The 22,563-nt window shown below is 41.4% G+C and overlaps 2 protein-coding genes across 15 annotated transcripts in view; both read right to left on the bottom strand.

Annotated features, from left to right (window-relative positions):
* VPS33A (VPS33A core subunit of CORVET and HOPS complexes) overlaps positions 1 to 18,716 on the bottom strand; it is a 30,177-nt gene extending 11,461 nt beyond the window's left edge. Inside the window, exons 1-11 of one of the 3 annotated variants that reach the window (XM_053586985.1) lie at positions 18,522 to 18,716; positions 16,615 to 16,680; positions 16,059 to 16,186; positions 14,882 to 15,068; positions 13,135 to 13,251; positions 12,257 to 12,431; positions 9,561 to 9,754; positions 7,342 to 7,468; positions 6,258 to 6,325; positions 5,442 to 5,579; positions 2,463 to 2,600 (exon numbers count right to left, since the gene is read on the bottom strand). In XM_053586985.1, the coding sequence (XP_053442960.1) occupies positions 2,463 to 2,600; positions 5,442 to 5,579; positions 6,258 to 6,325; positions 7,342 to 7,468; positions 9,561 to 9,754; positions 12,257 to 12,431; positions 13,135 to 13,251; positions 14,882 to 15,068; positions 16,059 to 16,186; positions 16,615 to 16,680; positions 18,522 to 18,623 (1,440 nt within the window). In that variant the 5' untranslated portion in view covers positions 18,624 to 18,716. The remainder of the gene's footprint in view (positions 1 to 2,462; positions 2,601 to 5,441; positions 5,580 to 6,257; positions 6,326 to 7,341; positions 7,469 to 9,560; positions 9,755 to 12,256; positions 12,432 to 13,134; positions 13,252 to 14,881; positions 15,069 to 16,058; positions 16,187 to 16,614; positions 16,681 to 18,521) is intronic. The other 2 variants (XM_053586986.1, XM_053586987.1) reach the window with 2 other exon arrangements.
* Positions 18,717 to 20,907: 2,191 nt separating this feature from the next.
* Positions 20,908 to 22,563, bottom strand: part of CLIP1 (CAP-Gly domain containing linker protein 1) — a 159,902-nt gene continuing 158,246 nt past the window's right edge. For all 12 annotated transcript variants that reach the window (XM_053586972.1, XM_053586959.1, XM_053586964.1 and 9 more), the window contains one exon: positions 20,908 to 22,555. In XM_053586972.1, coding sequence (XP_053442947.1) covers positions 22,330 to 22,555 — 226 coding nt within the window. In that variant the 3' untranslated portion in view covers positions 20,908 to 22,329. The remainder of the gene's footprint in view (positions 22,556 to 22,563) is intronic.

Genomic DNA, 22,563 nt, shown 5'->3' with positions numbered 1-22,563 from the left:
AGAAAAAGAAAGAAAAAATGCTCAGTATCACTGATCATCAGGGAGATGCAAATTAAAACCACAATGAGATTATCACCTTACCCCAGTTAGAATGGCTTTTATTAAAACGTCCAAAAACCCCAAAACAAAAGATTCTGGTGTGGTGCAAAGACAAAAGAACACTTATACACTGTTGGTGGGACTATAAATTAATACAAACTTCATGAAAACAGTAGGGAGATTTCTCAGAGAACTAAAAGTAGACTTAACAACTAATCCAGCAGGGCAGTGCCTATAGCTCAGTGAGTAGGGCACCGGCCCCATATACAGAGGGTGGCGGGTTCGAACCGGGCCCTGGCCAAACTGCAACGACTACAAAATAGCTGGGCGTTGTGATGGGCACCTGTAGTCCCAGCTACTTGGGAGGCTGAGGCAAAAGAATCGCCTAAGCCCAAGAACTGAAGGTTGCTGTGAGCTGTGACAGCACAGCACTCTACCGAGGGCAACAAAGTGAGACTCTGTCTCTAAAAAAAAAAATTTAATCCAGCAATCCTACTTTGGTTATTTACCCAAAGGAAAAGAAGCCTTTTCATCAAAAATACACCTGAACTGGGCAGCGCCTGTGGCTCAGTGAGTAGGGTGCCGGCCCCATATGCCGAGGGTGGCGGGTTCAAACCCAGCCCCGGCCAAACTGCAACAAAAAAATAGCCGGGTGTTGTGATGGGCACCTATAGTCCCAGCTACTTGGGAGGCTGAGGCAAAAGAATCGCCTAAGCCCAAGAGCTGAAAGTTGCTGTGAGCTGTGACACTACAGCACTCTATCGAGGGCAACAAAGTGAGACTGTCTCTAAAAAAAAAAAAAAAAAAAAAATTTAATCCAGCAATCCTACTTTGGTTATTTACCCAAAGGAAAAGAAGCCTTTTCATCAAAAATACACCTGCACTGGGCGGCGCCTGTGGCTCAGTGAGTAGGGCGCTGGCCCCATATGCCGAGGGTGGCGGGTTCAAACCCAGCCCCAGCCGAACTGCAATAAAAAAATAGCCGGGCATTGTGGCGGGCGCCTGTAGTCCCAGCTGCTCGGGAGGCTGAGGCAGGGAAATCACGTAAGCCCAAAAGCTGGAGGTTGCTGTGAGCTGTGTGATGCCACGGCACTGTACCGAGGGCAGTAAAGTGAGACTCTGTCTCTACAAAAAAAAAAAAAAAAATACACCTGCACTTAAACGTTTATTGCAGCACAATTCACAATTGCAAAGATGTGGAATCAACCCAAGTGCCCAACAATTCGTAAGTGGATTTCTAAAATGTGGTAAATGTATACCATGGAGTACTACTCTGCCATAACAAAAGATGTATTAATACCTTTTGCAACAATCTGGATGGAACCAAAGATCATTCTCCTAAATAAAGTATCTCAAGAAGGGAAAAACAAACACCACAAGTACTCACTATTAAATTGGAACTAACTGATGGGCACACATGTGCACAGAAGCAAGTGAAACTCGGTGGAAATCAACCAAAAGGGAAGAGAAAAAACAGCCTAATAGGTATTATGAACACTATTTGGGTGATGGACACACCCATAGCTGGGACTCGAACATAACAAAAATGATCTGCATAACCTAAAACATTTGTACCCTTTTAGTATTTTGAAATAATAAAAAAAAAAGAATAGGTAAGACACTGGTTACAGCTGTCACCTCTACAGGGAAACTGGGGTTGACTGTGAAAGGAAACTCACTTGGCACCGTGTGCCTTGCTTTCAAATGGCTCAACTGTTTACACAGTGCTGGACATTTCCATTGGCTCCTTTGGATATTCTCCATTCTCATGTATGATGCTCTCCGTCCAAAAGCAGACCTGTAGGCTCCATAGTGCCAAGCTCACATGGCCTCTGTTTGGATTTTCTCAATGGGCAACAAGAGGGAAATGGAGAGTGGGCAGTGGTGTGAGACCAAGGTTTACACTGCCTAGGTTCCTCTCAGAGACAAGTTAGCCATGTCTGTGACCAGAGGACCCCATCCCTTGCTTCATCAGATGTCTTCCCCACAAAGCTCTTCCTTCCATGTTCTAAGATGAGATTCTGTTTGTTTGTTTGTTTTGGAGACAGAGTCCCACTTTGTTGCCACTTTGTTGCCCTTGGTAGTGTACTGTGGCATCATAGCTCACAGCAATCTCAAACTCTTGGGCTCAAGTGATCCTTTTGCCTCAGCCTCCCGAGTAGCTGGGACTACACGTGCCCACCACAATGCCCAGCTATTTTTTTTTTTTTAGAGACGTGGTTTTGCTCTTGCTCAGGTTGGTCTTGAACTCATGAGTCCAGGCAATCCACCTGCCTCATCCTCCTTGAGTGCTAGGATTATAGGCGTGAGCCACCAGCCTAGCCGTAAACTGGGATTCTGGAATAACCCTCTTCTTGCTCTTCAGAATATATTGTCTCAATGAACTATTTAACCAGTAACTTAACCCAGCTGAAGTGTCTTACCTGTTCATTAACATCATCCATCCAGAGACGTAATGTTTTCCGAATTGTTGGGTAATTGTTTCTGCCTCCTGTCTGTGATTTCAGCAGGCCAGCCTTCTCTAGGTTGTTCAAGGTCAATATGTGTTCATAGCCGTATGTCTGCAAAGTAAGTCATTTGGTCTTGATGTCAGATGAAATCTGGAAAAGGGTTTCTGTGATTTTAAAAAAGGGCACTTCTAAAAAATTCTTTTGGTTCTCCAAGGTGTGTTACCCAAGTCCAGCAATGACAGTCAATGGGGGAAGGGAGAGGGATGAAATTTGTCCTTAAATTGCTTGCTCATTACTATTAATCCAGCTCTTTGTTTCAAAGAGGGATTTAAAATTTTTATTTTTAAGTCAGAATTTATGGTTCTAACCTAAGTGTGCATCAAATAAGTGACAGTAAATTTATATATGGGATATAATTAGCTCTAAAAAAAGAATAAGGTGTAACTATACTTCAAAAAGACCTTCTGGATATATTCGTAAGGACAAAACACAGTAATAGAATACTATGTATAGGAGGATTGTTTATTTATTTTTTTTTACTTTTTTAGAAACAGAGTCTCACTTTGTCACCCTCAGTAGAGTGCTGTGGCGTTACAGCTCATAGCAACCTCCAGCTCTTGGGCTTATGCGATTCTCTTGCCTCAGCCTCCAGAGTAACTGGGACTACAGGCACTCACCATAACGCCTGGCTATTTTTTTGTTGCAGTTTGGCCGGGGCCGGGTTCAAACCCACCACTGTCAGTATATGGGGCCGGTGCCCTACTCACTGAGCCAAAGGCGTCGCCCTGTATAGGAGGATTTTATTTCTGTTAAAAAAAGAAATACTGGGGCGGCACCTATGGCTCAAAGGGGTAGTGCGCTGGTCCCATATGCCAGAGGTGGCGGCTTCAAGCCCAGCCCTGGCCAAAAACCACACACACACACATACAAAAAAAGAAAGAAAGAAAAGAAATACTAAGGAATAACAGGCAACACTTATGTAATATTTTCTCCGAGCTGGGCACTGCTCTGGTCCTAAGCACTCCAAAGACACACTCCGTCATCCTCACTATAACCCGAGGTAGGTATTATTATGTCCTCCATTTCACAGAGGAATTTAAATAATGTGCCCAAGGTCACACAGTAAAGAGCAGAGCTGAAACCTGGATCTAGTCAGTCTTGCTCCAAAATCTCTGTACATAAATATTCTCTGTATATACATACATGAAAGGGAGTCTCAAAGGAAGCAAACCAAACTGCAGACACCAGTCACATCTGGAGAGGGAAACAGGGACAAGCAGGGCCCAGGGGATATTCACATTTTGCTCCATATACTTCTGCATTATTTGAATCTTTTTTTTTTTTTTTAAGACAGGGTCTCACTATATTGCCCAGGCTGGTCTCAAACTCCAGGCTCCAGTGATTCCCCACCTCAGCCTCTCAAGTAGCTGGGGCTATAGGAGTGTGCCACTCCACTCAGCATTTTTGAATCTTATATGATGAGAATGCATAACTTAAAAAAAGCTGAAAACAAAAAATTAGTGAGCACTTAATTTTAACAATAATGTACTTGACTAGTGGGCAGCGCCTGTGGCTCAGTGAGTAGGGCTCCGACCCCATAACCGAGGGTGGTGGGTTCGAGCCTGGCCCCGGCCAAACTGCAACAAAAAATAGCCAGGTGTCGTGGCAGGCACCTGTGGTCCCAGCTACTTGGGAGGCTGAGGCAAGAGAATCACCTAAGCCCAAGAGCTAGAGGTTGCTGTGAGCTGTGATGTCACAGCATTGTACTGAGGGCAACAAAGTGAGACTCTCTCAAAAAAATAAAAAATAAAAAAATAAGTGGCACCTGTGGCTCAGTCGGTAAGGCGCCGGCCCCATATACCGAGGGTGACGGACCCAGCCCCGGCCAAACTGCAACCAAAAACTAGCTGGGCGTTGTGGCAGGCGCCTGTAGTCCAGCTACTCGGGAGGCTGAGGCAAGAGAATCGCTTAAGCCCAGGAGTTGGAGGTTGCTGTGAGCTGTGTGAGACCACGGCACTCTACCGAGGGCCATAAAGTGAGACTCTGTCTCTACAAAAAAAAAAAAAAAATAATAATAATAATAGTGTACTTGACTAGTAACAGCATTTACTATTACATTTTCAAACATAGGAAAGAATTTTTAAAATAAAGGTAGGTTTTTCCTTATTATGAAGCAACATAGGCTTAAATAAAACAAGCCTGCCAAGGAACCATTACCAGAAATTTGCAGAAAGTTCTATTCCCTCAGTGCATAATTGCCTAGTTAAGAACATGGGAGTTAAAGGCTAGGCACGGTGGCTCACGCCTGTAATCCTAGCACTCTGAGAGGCCATGCTGGGTGGATAGCTTGAGCTCAGGAGTTTGAGACCAGCCTGAGCAAGAGGGAAACCCCATCTCTAAAAATAGCGAGGTGTTGTGATAGGTGCCTATAGCCCCAGCTAATTGTGAGGCTGAGGCAAGAGAATCATGTGAGCCCAAGAATTGAGGTTGCTGTGAGCTGTGACACCATAGCACTCCACCAAGGGTAATGAAATGAAACTGTCTCAAAAAACAAAAAAACCACGGGAGTTAGATCCAAGTTGCCTGGGTTTTAGTGCTCACTCTGCCACATACCAGCTGGGTGACCTTGGGTGAGTTACCTAACTAGTCTGTCTCATGTTCTTCATCCATAGAATGGGGACAATAATGGTATCACAGGGCTTTTATGAAGACTAAACAAATGAATATACACAAAGTTCTTCTATCAGGCCCTGGCACACAGTAAATGCTCAGTAAGTATCAGCTACTATTATTACTACAAAAATAGCATAAACAGTGGTATCAACACCAGATCCTCTAGGTATGAAAAAATTAAAAAGACAGTGGTAGCAATACACTAAATTGGCAGCTTAAGTATTTTCTTTTAAGGATGCTTTCCCCTTCAGTAAATTAATAATTAAAAAATATACTGACCTGGAGAATTTCTCTTTTATAATAATCCAACACTTTTTGTTTGAGTCCACTATTGCACACAGACTGGAGGCAAACTAGTCTTAACACCTTGATCAATGGGTGCTTTTGGGCAATACAATCCTCAATGTAATTGTTGACCTAGAAATAAAGTTGTATATGCATACACTAAGTATATGGTTTGGGGACTTAAAATAATTTGATGTTTACTATTATTTTTTTAAAGTCAAATAAAGATGACATGAGAAAAAACTCTTCCCTGAAATAGCATCCCCAGCCCTGGATGCCACATAAATACCCCAGCAACCAGGCTGTATCACCGGAGCACAGGGGAGTGGGGACACAACTGGCCAGTCCAAATGCCCGTCTTGACACATCTGTCTCTATGGAGAACTTTCTGAGAGGCTGCAAAATGTTTGGGGCTTCTGGGGCTAACCTAGTCTATTTCAATAATAATGGCAATTTATCAAACAGAAAGTAACAAGATTGTTTTTGTAAGTTAGGAATTTTTGTGAGTGAATAAAACTTACTTACAGAGGAATTATGTAAGAAATTTTCTCAAAAAAAGTGAGTATCTTATCTCTTACAGTCCTTCAAGATCTTTGATGTCAGATGATGGATCTCACCATGTGCTACAGAAAATGTCTTGCATAAGTAAAGTATCTGTTACTTGATAAAATCTGTATTTTCACATTTTGTATATGCTCTCAAAAATAATTAGGGAAGGCATGGGAATCAAAGCAATTGTTTCTTGGCTATCATCTTATGTTTGATAAACTTTAAACTCTTTGTTAGAAAGAGTTATTTTTACCCACATACCTTATCAGTGTCTATTCCAGACATAAACTCCTGTTCCACTGTTAATTTGTCAAAGAAGTCTTCAGAAGCTAAAATGTAATGGACAAATTTGCAACTTAGAAATTAAATTTATTTGGTGTGCTTTTATCCACAGAGCATGATTAAGAAGTAAGACATGCAAAAAAAATTCTGGACAAAGTTTCAGCTAAAAAAAGGAAAAATTAAAATGAAAAAGAAAAAAAAACAAAACAAGACAAGCAAAAAAAAAGCAAGCAAGTAACTGTTCAAATCACCACCTGAAGAGAATTTTCTACAAAACATGGAAAATCCTAGAATTCTGTCCTCCTACATTACATTTAGTCAAATACTGCACTCATTTATATCCTTAGGATTTAAATACAGACCCCAGAATTTTGCAGAATGAGCCTCAGTATCACTGAAAGCTAATTTCCTACGAACACCTTACTTTCATCATCAGATAACAACCTACTTTCAATTGATTTCCACTTCCATAAATATAAAAAAAAGGACTGATTTTTCTAATACTATGTTTTATTTACAGTTTGAAGTATACTTCATAAAGTAGGGCACCAAATAATTTCCTACTCAGCTTTTACAGCACTGTGTGTTAACGATGAAGGAACTTGTGTTTGGTTTAATAGACATCTTCTGAGCTCTTTCAAAATATTCAACATACGTTCTCTGTACCAATTCTACAGAAAGTTTTCAAGGGAAAAACAAACAACAAAACAGAAATGTCACTTGCTCCAATTAAGTAATCCTTCAAAAAAGAAAAAAAAAACTGCACTAAAAAAATTACTTCATGTTACAATGATAAACTTTTTTCCTCTTATCCTTATTCCAAATATTTTGTCATATGACTAATAATGGAAAAAACTGAGTTAACCACAAATGGAACATTTTTAACTGTTAAGGTGAGTATATTTACTTAACATCGAGAATAATACCTGACATTAAAACAGACCTGATTCTCCCAAGGAGGCATAACAGTGCTGATGACACAGTGGTGTTGGAGATTGTATGTCCCATGTGGAAAAAAATCATTCACCCCATGTGGAAAAAAATCATTCCAAAGGATACTCACTAGTGACATCTTTGATTAACTCTGCAATCGAGGTGTGGTTTGCCAGGGAGCCCCTGGCTGCCTGCATGTGCGGCAACTGGGAAACAAACTGTTTGATCTCCCCAACTGTTTTCGCATTGTGCCGCTCCTGAAGGGACAAGAGAGGGGACATCAGCAGGAAAGATACTTTATTCTTAGGCGTTCTGCTTTGTATTCCAGAGTATGTCTGATGTATTAACGAGAAGGAAAGAATGGAATATAAATAAATCACAACAAACTGAGTTCCAACATTCTGTAGAAAAACAGAAAAAGTAAGCATATTACTGGCTTGGCGCCTATGGCTCAAGCGGCTAAGGCGCCAGCCACATACACTTGAGCTGTTGGGTTCGAATCCAGCCCGGGCCCGCCAAACAACAACGGCTGCAACCAAAAAATAGCTGAGTGTTGTGGCAGGTGCCTGTAGTCCCAGCTACTTGGGAGTTGGAGGCAGGAGAATCACTTGAGCCCAGGAATTGGAGGTTGCTGTGAGCTGTGATGCTACGGCACTATACGCAGGGTGACAGCTTGAGGCTCTGTCTCAAAAAAAAAAAAAAGTAAGTATATTACTAAAGGTAACTGTTTCCTGAGTGTGCACCCTCTGCAGAGAGCAAATGCCTCAGAGCTGCTCTTCTCACGTAGCAGCTCACACTGTGTCAGTATTTTGTGAATGTATTAGTGGCAGACAGTATTAGGTTAAGTCATACAAATTGCTGAATAAAATACTAAGACAAAAAATTATGCTCAGAAGGGAACATAAACACTAGAGTTTCCTGTGTAACAGAAAAAAATCCATTCTTGCTGCTGAACCTGTCTTGAGTACAATGAACCTAGTTTAGTGATGAGAATATATTTTGGTAAAATTTAATAATTTATGCCAAAAGTAACTTAGAAATATGAAAATCAATTAATGAATATAATTCCTAAGGAAGACAAAATCTGGAACCATATGTTCAGTGAAAAATTAACCTTCTAAAACTTTTCCAATTTATGTTTCCAAAGTCTAAATATTCTGAGTTTATCGCCTTACTGAATTCCCATGTTTCAGAAGGAGCTTAACCCAGAATAAACCAGTGAATGGGAAAGAGGCAGCAGGCAGGTGATAATGAAACCAGCAATCTAAAAGCTCTGGGCTGGCTAGGGATTTCAATCTCATTATCACTCACCAGACATGCAGGGAGCCCCTGCCATAGACATGTTGGTTGAACTTGGGAATTTTCATTAGGCATACAAGTTCTTTTTTTTTTTTTTTTTTTTTTGTAGAGACAGAGTCTCACTGTACCACCCTCAGGTAGAGTGCCGTGGCGTCACAGCTCACAGCAACCTCTAACTCTTGGGCTTATGCGATTCTCCTGCCTCAGCCTCCCGAGAAGCTGGGACTACAGGCGCCCGCCACAACGCCCAGCTATTTTTTTTGTTGCTGTTTGGCCGGGGCTGGGTTTGAACCCACCACCCTCGGCATATGGGGCTGGCGCCCTACTCACTGAGCCACAGGCGCCGCCCAGGCATACAAGTTCTATTATAGAGATTCTTTTATTTATTGTGTAGCTGGCTTCCTCATAAGTGAGGTAGAAAACAATTTAAAAGAAGATAAAGCAAATGTTTATGATGAAAGTTTGTTATTGTAAACACTTGTGCCCCATACTAACTCCCTCTCTTCCACAGAAAAAGGAGAAAAATTTTATATCCTTTTTTTCTTTTTTGAAACACTGTTTCATTCTGTTGCCCTGGCTAGAGTTGCAGTGATGTCATCATAGCTTACCATAACCTCAAACTCCTATGCTGAAGCAATCCTCCTGCCTCAGCCTCCATAGTAGCTGGGACAATAGGTGTGCATCATTACACCTAATTTTTTATTTTTTTGTTTATTGTTTTTAGAGACTCTTCTCACTGTGTCTTTCTAAGTAGATTGCCGAGGAGTCATCATAGCTCACAGAAACCTCAAACTCTTGGGTTCAAGAGATCCTCTTGGCTCATTCTCCCGAGTAGCTGGGACTACAGGAACTTGACACAAAGCCCGGCTGATTTTGTCTATTTTTAGTAAAGATGGGATCTCACTCTTGCTCAGGCTGGTCTCAAACTCCTGAGCTCAGGCAATCCACCTGCCTTGGCCTCCCAGAGTGCTAGGAATAGAGGCATAAGCCTCCTCACTCAGCCTATACAACACTTTTGTCATGCTAGGACTGCACCAAAACTTGCCTCACCTCAAATGCTGCAGAGATGATCTTTGCTTTCTTGCTAAGCACGGAGCCCACTGCATTGAAGTTCTTATCTCGGATCTCAGCATAGAGCTCCTCTGCAGAATTCAGCTGAAGCTTCTTTGCTTCGGTGGGGAGGTCCTTACCACCATCACCCTGTTTCTTAGGTGCAAATTTCTCCGGAGGTAATTTCACATAACCTGAATAATGATGGAAGAGAATAAACACCTGTGTGCAATTATTGGAAGAAGCAATCAAGTGCTCAGGCAGAAAAGAGAATTTCCAACTCAGGAAAGAATGTAAGATGGCAAACAGGAGATACCTCTGAGCTTCTTGCTGTTCATGACCACAGCATAGGAAGTGGTGACTCTTTAATATTGATATTATGGTTCTAACTTTCTTTGGGGCACCTACATAAACCACTTGCATCAATAGCCAATTTCTAAATTTAGTCAGGGCTAAGGTCACTTTTCTACCCAAAGAAGTTACAAGGATATTCTCATTATCTTCTGGTGTTTTTCAAACTGTAGGTCATGTCCCTCTAGTGGATCATGAAACCAAGCCAGTAGGTTGCAAGTAGCAACTTAAAAGCAAAGCAAAACAATGTAACAACAGTAACAAAAACTGCATAGAATAAAAAATACATGAGCATATTTGGCAGGAGCAGAGATGGAAGAATTAGATTAAGGCTACTTTGTAGAGGAACTGTATACCAAGCTAAGGAATTTGGAAGCTTACACTAGATCAGGGTAAACACCTTTTCTGTACAGACACAGATGGTAAAGGTGTCTGTGTCATATGTCAAAGTAGCTCAGAGGTATCTCCTGTTTGCCATCTTACATTCTTTCCTGAGTTGGAAATTCTCTTTTCTGCCTGGGCACTTGATTGCTTCTTCCAATAATTGCACACAGGTGTTTATTCTCTTCCATCATTATTCAGGTTATGTGAAATTACCATCTGTGACACCTTTGTCACCTCATATGATCTGTGACATCATATGAAGGAAGAGATGGTAGTGTTTTGGATGTTTTTGAATAAAACTTTTGTTTCAGTTTCACATGTATATACATGTATGTGTATATACACTAAGTCAGGATATTAAATACATTTCTTACTGTGGGTTGCAGTCTAAAGTAGTCTGAAAGCCACTCTAGAACAAGGATCAGAAACTATAGCCTGAGGGCCAAATTCTGTCCACTTCTTGTTTTTGTAAATAAAATTTTATTGGTAGACAGCCACACTCATTTCTTTTTCACATTGTCCATGGCTTCTATTCACATTCCAATGGCAGAGATAAGAAGACTCCACTGTATAATCTGCACTATATAAACCCAGCAAAAGCCTAACATATTTACCATCTGTGTCTGTACAGAAAAGGTGTTTACCCTGATCTAGTGTAAGCTTCCAAATTCCTTAGCTTGGTATACAGTTCCTCTACAAAGTAGCCTTAATCTAATTCTTCCATCTCTGCTCCTGCCAAACCAATTTAGTCTCTGTTTCCCTAAAACACACATGCTCTGGTGAACTACTGATGGCATGTAAGCTGATGTGACTCTCTGGTAAAGCTATTTGGCCACATATACCAAGTGCCTTATGATGTTAACACTTTTTTTTTTTTTTTTGCAGTTTTTGGCTGGTGCTGGGTTTGAACCTGCCACCTCCAGCATATGGGGCCAGTGCCCTACTCCTTTGAGCCACAGGCACCGGCCGATGTTAACACCTTTTAACCCTCAAATTCCTCCATCAAGGAATGTAAGGAAAGAAAATAATCTGATGAAAAATTCTTATGTATAGAGATGCTTTTATAACCATAAAAAAATCCCACACCTACTCCTAGCTACTTGGGAGGCTGAGGTGGGAGAATGACTTGAACCCAGGAGTTCAAGGCTATAGTGAGTTATGATCATACCACTGTATTCCAGCCTGAGGTGACAGTGAGATCCTCACAAAAAAAGCTCAACTCTTGGGCTCAAGTGATCCTTCCACCTCAGCCTTCTTTAATTTCAAATAATGGAGGCCAGGTGAGGTGGCTCACACCTGTTATCCTAGCATTCTGGGTGGCTGAGGCAGGTGTATTGCTTGACCTCAGGAATTTGAGACCAGACTGAGCAAGAGTGAGACCCTGTCTCTAAAACTAGCCAGGCATTTTGGCGGATGCCTGTTTTCCCAGCTACTTGAGAGGCTGAGGCAAGAGGATCACTTGAGCCCAAGAGTTTGAGGTTGCTGTGAGCTATGATGCATGGGACTCTACCAAGGGTGACAAAGTGAGATTCTGTCTCAAAAAAGAAAAAAATTCAAATAATGCTTAAAGTATGTAAAATAAAAGTGGTACAAGTGTAAAATAAAGAATTTTTTTTTTTTTTTTTGAGACAGAGTTCTACTCTGTCACTCAGGCTAGAGCGCCCTGGCATCAAGCCTAGCTCACAGCAACCTCAGATTCCTAGGCTCAAGCTATCCTCTTGCCTCAACTTCCCAAGTAGCTGGGACTATAGGCACGCACCACAATGTCCAACTATTTTTCCTATTTTTAGTACAGATGTGGGTCTTGCTCTTGTTCAGGCTGGTCTCAAACTCCTGAGCTCAAACAGTCCTCCCACTTGAGCCTCTCAAGAGTGCTAGGATTAGAAGGCATGAACCACCATGCCTAGTCAAGGATATTTTTATTATATTACCTATTAGTGAAAACAGGTATCACTACTTACTGTTCTGAATGCCATAAATCTCATCAATGAGTCCTTCATATGTAAGCTGAGTGGCAAGAGGCGTTAACAAATCCACATTTCGATCAAGCAACAAGAGATTATCAAAAACGGGAAATATTGAATTCTGGCTTCCTGTGAATTCTCTCTTCATCCTGATCATCATGTTGGCCACTTGCTGGAAACAAAACATTGCATCAGGTGTGACCCTCCTAGGAATTAGCAGATTTTTCCATTCCAACAGGCCATTTAAAAGAGCAAAATCCCTGACAAAAAAGATGTGTGAAAAATGTGACACTAATTAGACTTTGAAAAGGATACTTGTTTGCAGTTGGAGAGCTGAAAGAAGAAAGCAGAGCACAGCCTGTTCAATTTTAGCCGGGGAATAAGCCATGTATAACTGAAAATTTTCACCTCTTTGCATGTCCACACAAACCCTGTGAGTGGGAGTTATAAATACATTGTATTAAGTAGGCAAATTCACAAAAGCAGATTTTGTAAATAATGATCAACTGTATTTGTTCATAAAGAGTTCCCCATTCGGGGCGGCGCCTGTGGCTCAGTCGGTAAGGCGCCGGCCCCATATACCGAGGGTGGCGGGTTCAAACCCGGCCCCGGCTGAACTACAACCAAAAAATAGCCAGGCGTTGTGGCGGGCGCCTGTAGTCCCAGCTACTCGGGAGGCTGAGGCAAGAGAATCGCTTAAGCCCAGGAGTTGGAGGTTGCTGTGAGCTGGGTGAGGCCACGGCACTCTACCGAGGACCATAAAGTGAGACTCTGTCTCTACAAAAAAAAAAAAAAAAAAGAGTTCCCCATTCTTCCCCACTCTTGGGGTATGCCGGAGCCCCCTTCTTCACTATTCAAAAGCAGCACATTCTCACCCGAGCACATTCTCCTTTCCCAAAGATCTGAGGGATTGTTCCATACAGAGCTTGCAGGGTCATCAGCCCCTTGGCTGCGTGGTACAGGCTTGTCTGGTCACCTTCCAGATAGCATTCCTGTGGAGGAAAGGTGGTTACTGTCAGACTACAGTCACCTCCCAGGGGCCTGCCAGGTATTCCATTTATTTCACACACTGCTAGGGAAGCGGGGAGACCATGAGGTTAGCAGCCCTATAGTCGGGCTCAGCTATGGAAGCAACTCTCTGAGCAGAGCCCCAGATTTCAAGTACATGCTACTGGGCCCAACTGGTTTTTATTTTTAATTAATTAATTAATTTTTTGAGAAAGAGTCTCAAGCTGTTGCCCTGTGTAGAGTACCATGCCATCATAGCTCACAGCAACCTCCAACTTGGGCTCAAGCGATCCTCTTGCCTCAGTTTTTTTATTTTTAGTAGAGATGGGGGTCTCACTTTTGTTCACATTGTGATCTCAAGCAATCCACCTGCCTCCGCCTCCAAGTATGCTAGGATTACAAGTGTGAGCCACCTCACCCAGACTATTTTTTTTTTTTTTTTTTTTTTGAGACAGAGTCTCACTTGTTGCCCTTGGTAGAGTGCCATGGCATCACAGCTCATAGCAACCTCAAACTCTTGGGCTCAAGTGATTCTCTTGTCTACTCCCAAGTAGCTGACATCCCACAACGCTCAGCTATTTAGAGACAGGGTCTTGCTCTTGGTCAGGCTAGTTTCAAACCTGTGAACTCAGGCAATCCACCTAGCACTCCCAGAGTGCTAGGATTATGGGCAGGCGTGAGCCACCATGCCCAGCCTCCAACTGGTTTTTAAAATGTTCTTATAGAGACCAGGTGTGGTGGCTTATGCCTGTAATCCTAGCATTCTGGGAGGCTGTAGCAGGAGGATGGTTTGAGGCCAGGAGTTGAAGACCAGCCTGACCAAGAGTGAGACCCCCCCAACTCTAGAAAAATAGAAAGTAGCCAGGTGCAATGGTGCATACCTGTAATCCCTGCTACTCTGGAGTCTCAGGTAGGAAATCCCTTGAGTCCAGGAGTTTGAGGTTACAGTAAGCTATGATCATGTCACTACACTCTAATCCAGGCAGTAAGAACAAGACTGTATCATAAAAAAAATTTTTTTTTAAGAGACAGGTCTCACTGTGTTATCCGGGCGGATCTAGCCTCAGCCTCCCAAAGAGCTGGGATTAAGTATTTTTCATAGGAAATGTCTACATGATAAAAAAAAAGATTACAAAACAAAAAGATAAGCCACAGCCTGGGAGAAGATATTTTGCAGTTTTCATTTTCTTTCTCTTTTTTTTTTTCTTTTTAGAGAGCGACTGTCAGGGTCTCACTTTTTCCCTATGTTGTCCAGGATGGAGTGCTGTAGCTATTCTTAAGTGCAATCACAGCTCGCTGGGCTCAACTCCTGGGCTCAAGTGATCCTTCCACCTCAGCCTTCCAGGTAGCTGAGAATACAGGCACAAGCCACTACAGCTGGCTATTGCAGTTTTTATAACCTATAATGATTAGTATCCGGAATATATAAAGAATTCCTCAAAAAGAAAAAAATGGGCAAAGAAAATGAACAAGGAATTTTCTGAAGAGAAAATAAAAAAATAGCCCTCAGCTTCATAGTAGTCAAGGAACGCAAATTAAGCAATAACGTGACACTTTAACACTCATAAATTTGGCTAAAGTTAAAGTCCACTGTTGAGAAAATTCCAAACTTACTTTGAACGCACCCTCTGATTCCATGGATAAGAGATCTCCATCAAATGGAATGAGATCTAAGCTGTATTCCTCCCTGTGAATAAAAGATCCCAAAACACCCAGATCCTTCAACCGCTGTTCACATAGCAAGCTACGTCGTGGCACAAACAAAATGTGGAAATCTCTTACAGGGCCACGTCTGTCTTCACTGAAACATAAAGAACATCTGTTAGCTTATGAAATTCCTAAGAGACATAAACCATTTTACTTATTTTTATTCCCACTGCCTGGTACATAGCAGGCACTAAATAAATGCTAACTAGATAAATACAGAAATACTGACTCTCAGAAACAAATCATCACAGTTACTTGCTCTCTCTCTTTTTTCTTTCCACACAGAAAAGCAGGACTGGGTCACAGCCAGTACTTTGTGGTGTACCTTCTAGCATTCTCTTAAGCCATTTATGGGACATTAAAGCTCTCAGGTTTATTGAAATAGGATATCTATCTTCAGTAAGATATCTGTGTCTTACTGAAGACAAAAGCAATGCAGTCACACAAAGTCTTATAAGAAAAATGAAGGATCACTCTTCACCCACCTCTCCTCTCCTAAACAGGGGATTCTAAAAATAGCCCATATGGCTTTTAAGATATTAGGGGCTGTATCAATCAATTGTTGCAGAATACCGACTTCCTCTATTGACTGGATGCTATATTAAATTGTAATGAGCTCTTAGTTTTTTTGCTTATGAAATTCAAGCATACATTCAGTATACTGAAAAATTACCATTAGAGGTTTTGTTTTTTTTTAAACCAGAGTTCTTTAAAAAAAATTTTTTTAAACCAAATTAAAATAAATAAATAACATCAGGGGCAAGTGATGCTACTGATGGTCACAGGAAAGTGAGACCCTCACAGTCCCTCTCTTTAAACCAGAGTTCTTTTTTTTCTGATATAGGTTCAAACTTTCAGCTATCTTGGAAAATGAGTTATATGATGATACTCCTCTCCAACTACTTAGAACAACTTCACCTATTTCTCACCCCCTATTTTATATTCTTCCATGCCTATCCCAGTTTCCCAAAAGACCACCTTCCAATGCACTGGCAAGAGTGGAGATTTGCAATGAGAAGAGGTGCAGTACATTGAAGCCATTATAAAGATCAACCTATTTAACATCAAACATAAGCTGAGATACCTGAGCACATTTTCAGCAATTATATCCATCAATTCTAGCCTGGGTCTGACAAAAAAAATAATATTTTTGACATCAGCTGCCGGCAATCGATTTCCTTTAAGTGTGAACATTTTTTCCACTTCATGCTCCTAGGAAAACACATTCACAAAAAGTTAATGAAAAGGCTGAAATTTACCTATCATCTCCAGATTCAGAGATTATAAACACCTCCAATCAAGTACACATTGAAACTTCATTACCAAAATTTAAGTACCCCTAAGCCAAATGCATAACAAACAAAGTTTCATGATAAAGCCACTGTTAATTGCATTGGCATTCAAAGAACTCTCACAGGATGAAATATCAAAGATAACAGGTAATGGTCATACAACATAAAGTATGATCAGTACAGAATTGCCCAGCAAAGGATTATTATACACAAAATGTTAACCACACACTAGTATCAGTGTTTATAAAGACCAAACAGCTTTGAAAACCAGTTACTCAGGAGGAAATGTAAAATTCTATTATCATTGCTCAAGTAAATCCCCTAACAAAACCCAAATAGCTCATTTACCTTCAGTAGTGAATACTGTGCAATCAGGCCAAATGGTCCTGTTAGGTACTCATCCCAAACTATAGCCTAGAAGAGGGGAGAAATATTCTCTTACTATATTTAATATCAGGAATATCAACAATATCAACAGAAAACAGCAGTCATACCAGCAGGAATATTTGCTTCAAACTCTAATAAGTTTACAAAAATTTCCATGAGATCTAACCACATTCACATACTGTGTCAAAATATAACATCAAGGGCTCGGCGCCCATAGCTCTGCGAGTAGGGCGCCAGCCACATACACCTAGGTTGGTGGGTTCCAGCCTGGCCCCAGCCTGCTAAAGGACAACTGCAACCAAAAATAGTCATATGTTGTAGCAGGTGCCTGTAGTCCCAGCTACTCAAGAGGCTGAGGTCAGAGAATCACTTAAGCCCAAGAGTTTGAGGTTGCTGTGAGCTGTGACACCATAGCACTCTACCAGGGGTGACAAATTAAAATAAATAAATAAATAAATAACATCAGGGGCAAGTGATGCTACTGATGGTCACAGGAAAGTTAAGAGTGAGGTCAGGCGCAGTGGCTCTGATCTGTAATCTGAGCACTCTGGGAGGCTGAAGTGGGTGGATTGCTTGAGCTCAGGAGTTCAAGACCCACCTGAGCAAGAAGGGAGACTCTATCTCTACTAAAAATAGAAAAACTAGCCAGGATTCCTGGCAGGTGCCTATAGTCCCAACTAGTGGGGAGTCTGAGGTAAGAGGATCACTTGAGCACAGGAGTTTGAAGTTGCTGTGAGTGAGGCTGCCAAAGCACTCTAACCTGGGCAACAGAGCAGGTTCTGTCTCAAAATAAATAATTGTAGGTTAACATTCAGTTATAAGAAATAATACAGAGTTTGTGTACACTTTGTCCAGCTTCCTCCAGTAATCAAAAAAAATTTCAGGTTCGGCGCCTGTAGCTCAGCAGCTAGGGCACTGGCCACAAACAACTGGGGCTGATGGGTTTGAGCCGGGCCTGCCAAAAAACGACAGCTACAACAAAAACCAGCCAGGCATTGTGGTGGGCGCCTGTAGTCCCAGCTACTTGGGAGGCTGAGGCAAGTGTTTCAGGTTGCAGTGGGCTGTGACGCCATGCGACTCTACGGAGGGCGATATGTGAGACTCTGTCTCATAAAAAGAAATTTTTTTTTTCAAAACTACAATATTACAAGCAGGATGTCGACACTGATACAATGGATGACCTAATTCAGATTCCAGGATCATTTGCTAATTTTAAACTGGATCCCTATGATTTAACTCGTTTTCTTCTCTCAATGGCTGCTAGCACCCATTCCACTTTTGGGGGTTCTAGTCGAATTCCTGAGGTTCCCCATTTCTACTTTTTTTCTCCAGTTGGACTGCCATAAATCACAAGGAGACCAGGAGGACGTGACACCATTTAAAAGAAATCCTTTAAAAATCTCTTGGGAGCTGGTGCTTTAAAAAGGTGAAATAATCCTATTTTAGGAAGCCAGAGTAAAACCTCTAAAACTACAATTTCTCTAATAAACTGTATAACCAACAGATAGTTAGGTGTTGGTGCTTCAGACTTTCGAAAGCATGTACGGTCGCTATAATAAATAGACACTTAGACCATCCACATTCTTCGGTCTCCCGCCGTCCCCTCTTTCCCCAGACCCAGAGGGTACCTCACATAAACTGGCTCACTAGGGGCTGGACTATCACAGTGGCTAATTGTGTTGTCACAAAAACAATCGCGGTGCTACGCCGGATCAGTGCTATATGCCCGGGCCCTCTCCGCCGTACAAGTCTTGCCTCCTGGGAAGCCCGGAGGAACTCGTACACCGCGAACTCACGCAGGCAGAGCCGGATTAAGGCAGGCCGGACGAGGGGAGGCTAGGGTGGTGTAGCTGCCTCCCACTCCTCACCTTGCTTCCAGCACACTTGTCCAGGAACTCACGCAGCTCGCGACGCACAGCCTCGCGTAGCACGTTCAGATTCACTCGCCCGTAGGACAGGTGCGTCGCCATCTTGCCCCACACACCCCCTTTCTCTCCGACCCCTACAGCGTCTGCACCTTCCTATGCGAGGCTCACGGACGTATCACGTGACAACGGGTCCACGTGACTCGGGCCGCTGACGCACCCCAAACCCGGAAACAGTGTCTAATGGGTTGGGCTAGTGTGCGGGTGGTCCTAGTGGCGGCAGCTTGTCTTCTGCCTCGCGGGTTCTTTGCACTGGAAGACTCAGGTCCTTTTTCAGACCCTCAGTCCAGGTGTCGTTGGAACTTAAAAACGGAGACTGGATTTCACTCATTTCGTTTAAAAATCGCGACTTCTGTGTAATGGTATCTTGAGGGTAAACTTTAATAGAAATATTTTTAAATTATAGTAATCGGAATGTCCTTGGCTTTGTTCTAGTGAAACCTCTTTTGGTTTATAGGCTAAAATTTGGGGATTATGGTGAGGGAACTTTTAAGTGACTTTTTCGTTTTTCAGACCTTCCTGCTAAACTTTTACAGTGAAGTGGCATTTCATGCAAATAGTATGGCACCTGGAACGTGGGTCCCACCACTTGCCTCATGGGTAAAATTCGCATATTATCTGTAGTGAGGATCCGAGGAATATGTAAATTACATTGTATAGTCCACACGAAAGACTTAGCAGGGTGCCTAGAACTTAGTTGCTAATTATTTACTTTTTTTTTTTTTAAGACAAGAGTCTCACTTTGACGCCCTCTGTAGAGTGCTGTCTCGTCACAGCTCACACCAACCTCCAACTCCTGGGGTTAGGTGATTCTCTTGCCTCAGCCTCCCGAGTAACTGGGACTACAGGTGCTTGCCGCAATGCCCGGCTATTTTTTTGTTGCAGTTTGGCCGGGGTCGGGTTCGAACCCGCCACCCTTGGCATATGAGGCCCGTGCCCTACTCACTGAGCCATAGGCGCCGCCTAGACCTTTACATCTTAACGGAACTTGTTAGACATATGCTTGTTAAGACTCTTCCATGCTGTAGTTCCCAACCTTGTTTTTACAGTGCAATAGCAAACTTAGTTTTTCTCAACTAAGATGGTTATTATTCATTTTAACACCTGTGAGACTAAATGTGTGCTCAACAGGCCATGTAATGAGCTGTGGGTGCAACTGAGCTGGGCGAGGTGGCTCACGCCTGTAATCCTAGCAGTCTGGGAGGCCGAGGTTGGTGGATTGCCTGAACTCACAGGTTCGAGACCAGCCTGGGCCAGAGTGAGACCTTGTCTCTAAAAAATAGCTGGGCATTGTGGCAGACGCCTGTAGTCCTAGCTACTTGTGAGGCTGAGGCAAGAGACTCGCTTGAGTCTAAGAGTTTGAGGTTGCTGTGAGCTTTGATGCTACAGTACTCTACTAAGGGCAACTGTCTCAAAAAAAAAAAAAAATTGAGGTGCAACTTACTTTACTAAGTTAGTGAAATCTCAAGCATCCATCAGTGTAACTGAGCAAGACCAGGGTGATAAATTCTCCCCAAATAGGATTACTATGCTATCAGGTAATTAAATAACAGATGCTTTGGTGGGCCCAGTGGCTCATGCCAGCTGGGTGGACTACTTGAGCTCAAGCGTTCAAGACCAGCCTGAGCAAAAGCGAGACCTAGTCTCTACTAAAAATAGAAAAACTGAGGCAAGAGGATTGCTTGAGCCCAAGAATTGGAGTTTGCTGTGAGCTATGATGAGACCACGGCACACTACCAGGGTGACAGCTTGAGACTCTATCTCAAAAAAAAAAGATGCTTTTATAGACCAGGAGAGACACTGCTATACTGCTGTAATTGTCCTATAAATACTGGGGACTTGTTTAGAGCTGTTGAGAATTGCTGTCTTAGGGTATCGTTTAGGTAAAAGTAATAATCTTATTTAAGTAGTAACTCTGCTTTGTAAATACCTGAATTGAGATCTCTATCTGGATGAGTCCATATTTATAAAACATATTCAAAGGCCTAGCACTCCAGTAGTTCAGTAACTATTTTTGTAGATATCACAGTAACTTTCATATTTTCTTTCTGAAACTTCATGTATTAATAGATAGTGCCACTAGATGGAATCACTTATATTTTTGTCTGGTAATGTGGTGTGATATAGTAATGGATAACAACTGTAGATATTTTTATGCTAAATAATTCACAAAACACTTTGAGATAAGAAGGACATACCAATTTCTTCAAAGTTTTTTAGCAACAAGACTACAGTGGGAATTGTTATTTGGATCTATAAGGCTTGCTCATTTGAAGAAAAACATGACAGATAAACCTGAGAATAATATCGCTTTACTACTGCTGGCAAAAAAGAATAACCGTTTATTAAAGTAGATACAGAACACTTGTTTGCTCAAATTTTAATACTGTTTTACATGTTTTCTGTTTGTGAAACAACTCCTATTATGTTTATAACCCAAAATTTCAATTGTTAACAGATTAACTTAACATTCACTTGTCAAACACAGTTGATAATCTTGAGGGGAAAATACATCAAAGGCATATATACAATTATAGAAGTTCTTACTATACATGTAGCATGGAAGATACATTTTATTACTTTTTACATATTCTAAAAGACATTCAAATGAAGATAAATAGATTCAAACTGGCTGACAAACTGTTCTGTTGGTTGAGGTCCTTCATTTTATTTTTTGTGATAAGAAAATCCAAAATTATTAACATTGAATTTCTCATCATACATTCATCTAAAAACAGTTAAACTTGTAAAGGAAGATTGTAGATTGGTTAATTTAGGTGTTTTATAGTGGCTTATTATTAAATTAATTGACTGCTGGGGATATCTGCTAGAGAAGGAAAAATGTTTTGGAGAAACTTCTTCCAGTTATTAGAATTTGGTAAAGAAACAAAATGAAAACAAAAGGAAAAAATAATTGCAAAGCCTTATGATGCTATTTTTTGGACTAGTCTTTTATGTTCAGATGATCGTTTTAAGTGTTTTCTTTTTCATAAAGGTAAATACCTGAAAAGAAAGACACATTGTATATGTTTTTTCCCAAAATATAGCTTTTAAAAAAATATATACATATAATATCTATAAGCTAAAATTATGCAAAACCAATAAACAAAACACAGTATAGAAAGTGGATGCAGCATATAGATTATAAAATGTCCCCACAGCAGTTTGGGGGCTTCCCCCTCCCTTTACCTGTTTCATGATTTTATAATCACACCTAAGTATTATCAAGCCTGAAATAAAGGCACTACTGATAACAGGTAGTGCAAAAAAGCTCAGATATTTCTTTGAATAAAATACTTTTAAATGAGTAGATGAAAATGCAAAATGGCACATTTTTTTCAACTCATTCCAGTGTCAAAGCTTAACCAAAAACCTAAATATACAAATGCAGCCTGGAAACATTTTAGTGCAAATATGAAAAGTAACGGCATAATTTAGTTACTTTAAATAAGGTATGGGTAGGGATTTTTTTTATGAGGGACAAAGAATGTAATGGGATCTGGTGCAATGTCTTCAAACTTAAGAAAACAAAATAAGAGGTGAAAACTCACCTAATTATTTAATTTATCAATCTAACTTATAAGGGGAGACTAAAGTGTGATTTGTGAAGATCAAAATATTTTCTTAGATTTGTTGATGGCAGCATAAAATAACATATGAGTGCTCCTGAAGTCTGTACACACAATGCTGGTGTTAAATTGCTTAAACGCTAGCACGTCTGAAAAAGTCAAGTTCTTGACTTGAGGCTTCATCAGAAGGTCTCGTCGTCATTGCAGTTGGCTGCCCAGTGGCCAAACATCTCACAGATCTCACAGTACGGGCGTTCCTCACTCCGACTGCCATGGTGTGTAGAGTGGGGAGGGTCATCAGACATCTGTGTCTGGGTAGGACAATCCTCTGTGTCATGCAGGTCAAAGCAGTCACAAATGTCACAGAAGAGGCGAGGCTTCTTCTTAGACTGTTTCTCCTGGTCATCACTGTAAAT

This window comes from Nycticebus coucang, chromosome 4, assembly GCF_027406575.1.
Source record: "Nycticebus coucang isolate mNycCou1 chromosome 4, mNycCou1.pri, whole genome shotgun sequence".
Classification (NCBI taxonomy): Eukaryota; Metazoa; Chordata; class Mammalia; order Primates; family Lorisidae; genus Nycticebus; species Nycticebus coucang.
Note: the sequence above shows the minus strand (reverse complement) of the source record. Positions and strands in the feature narration are given on the sequence as shown.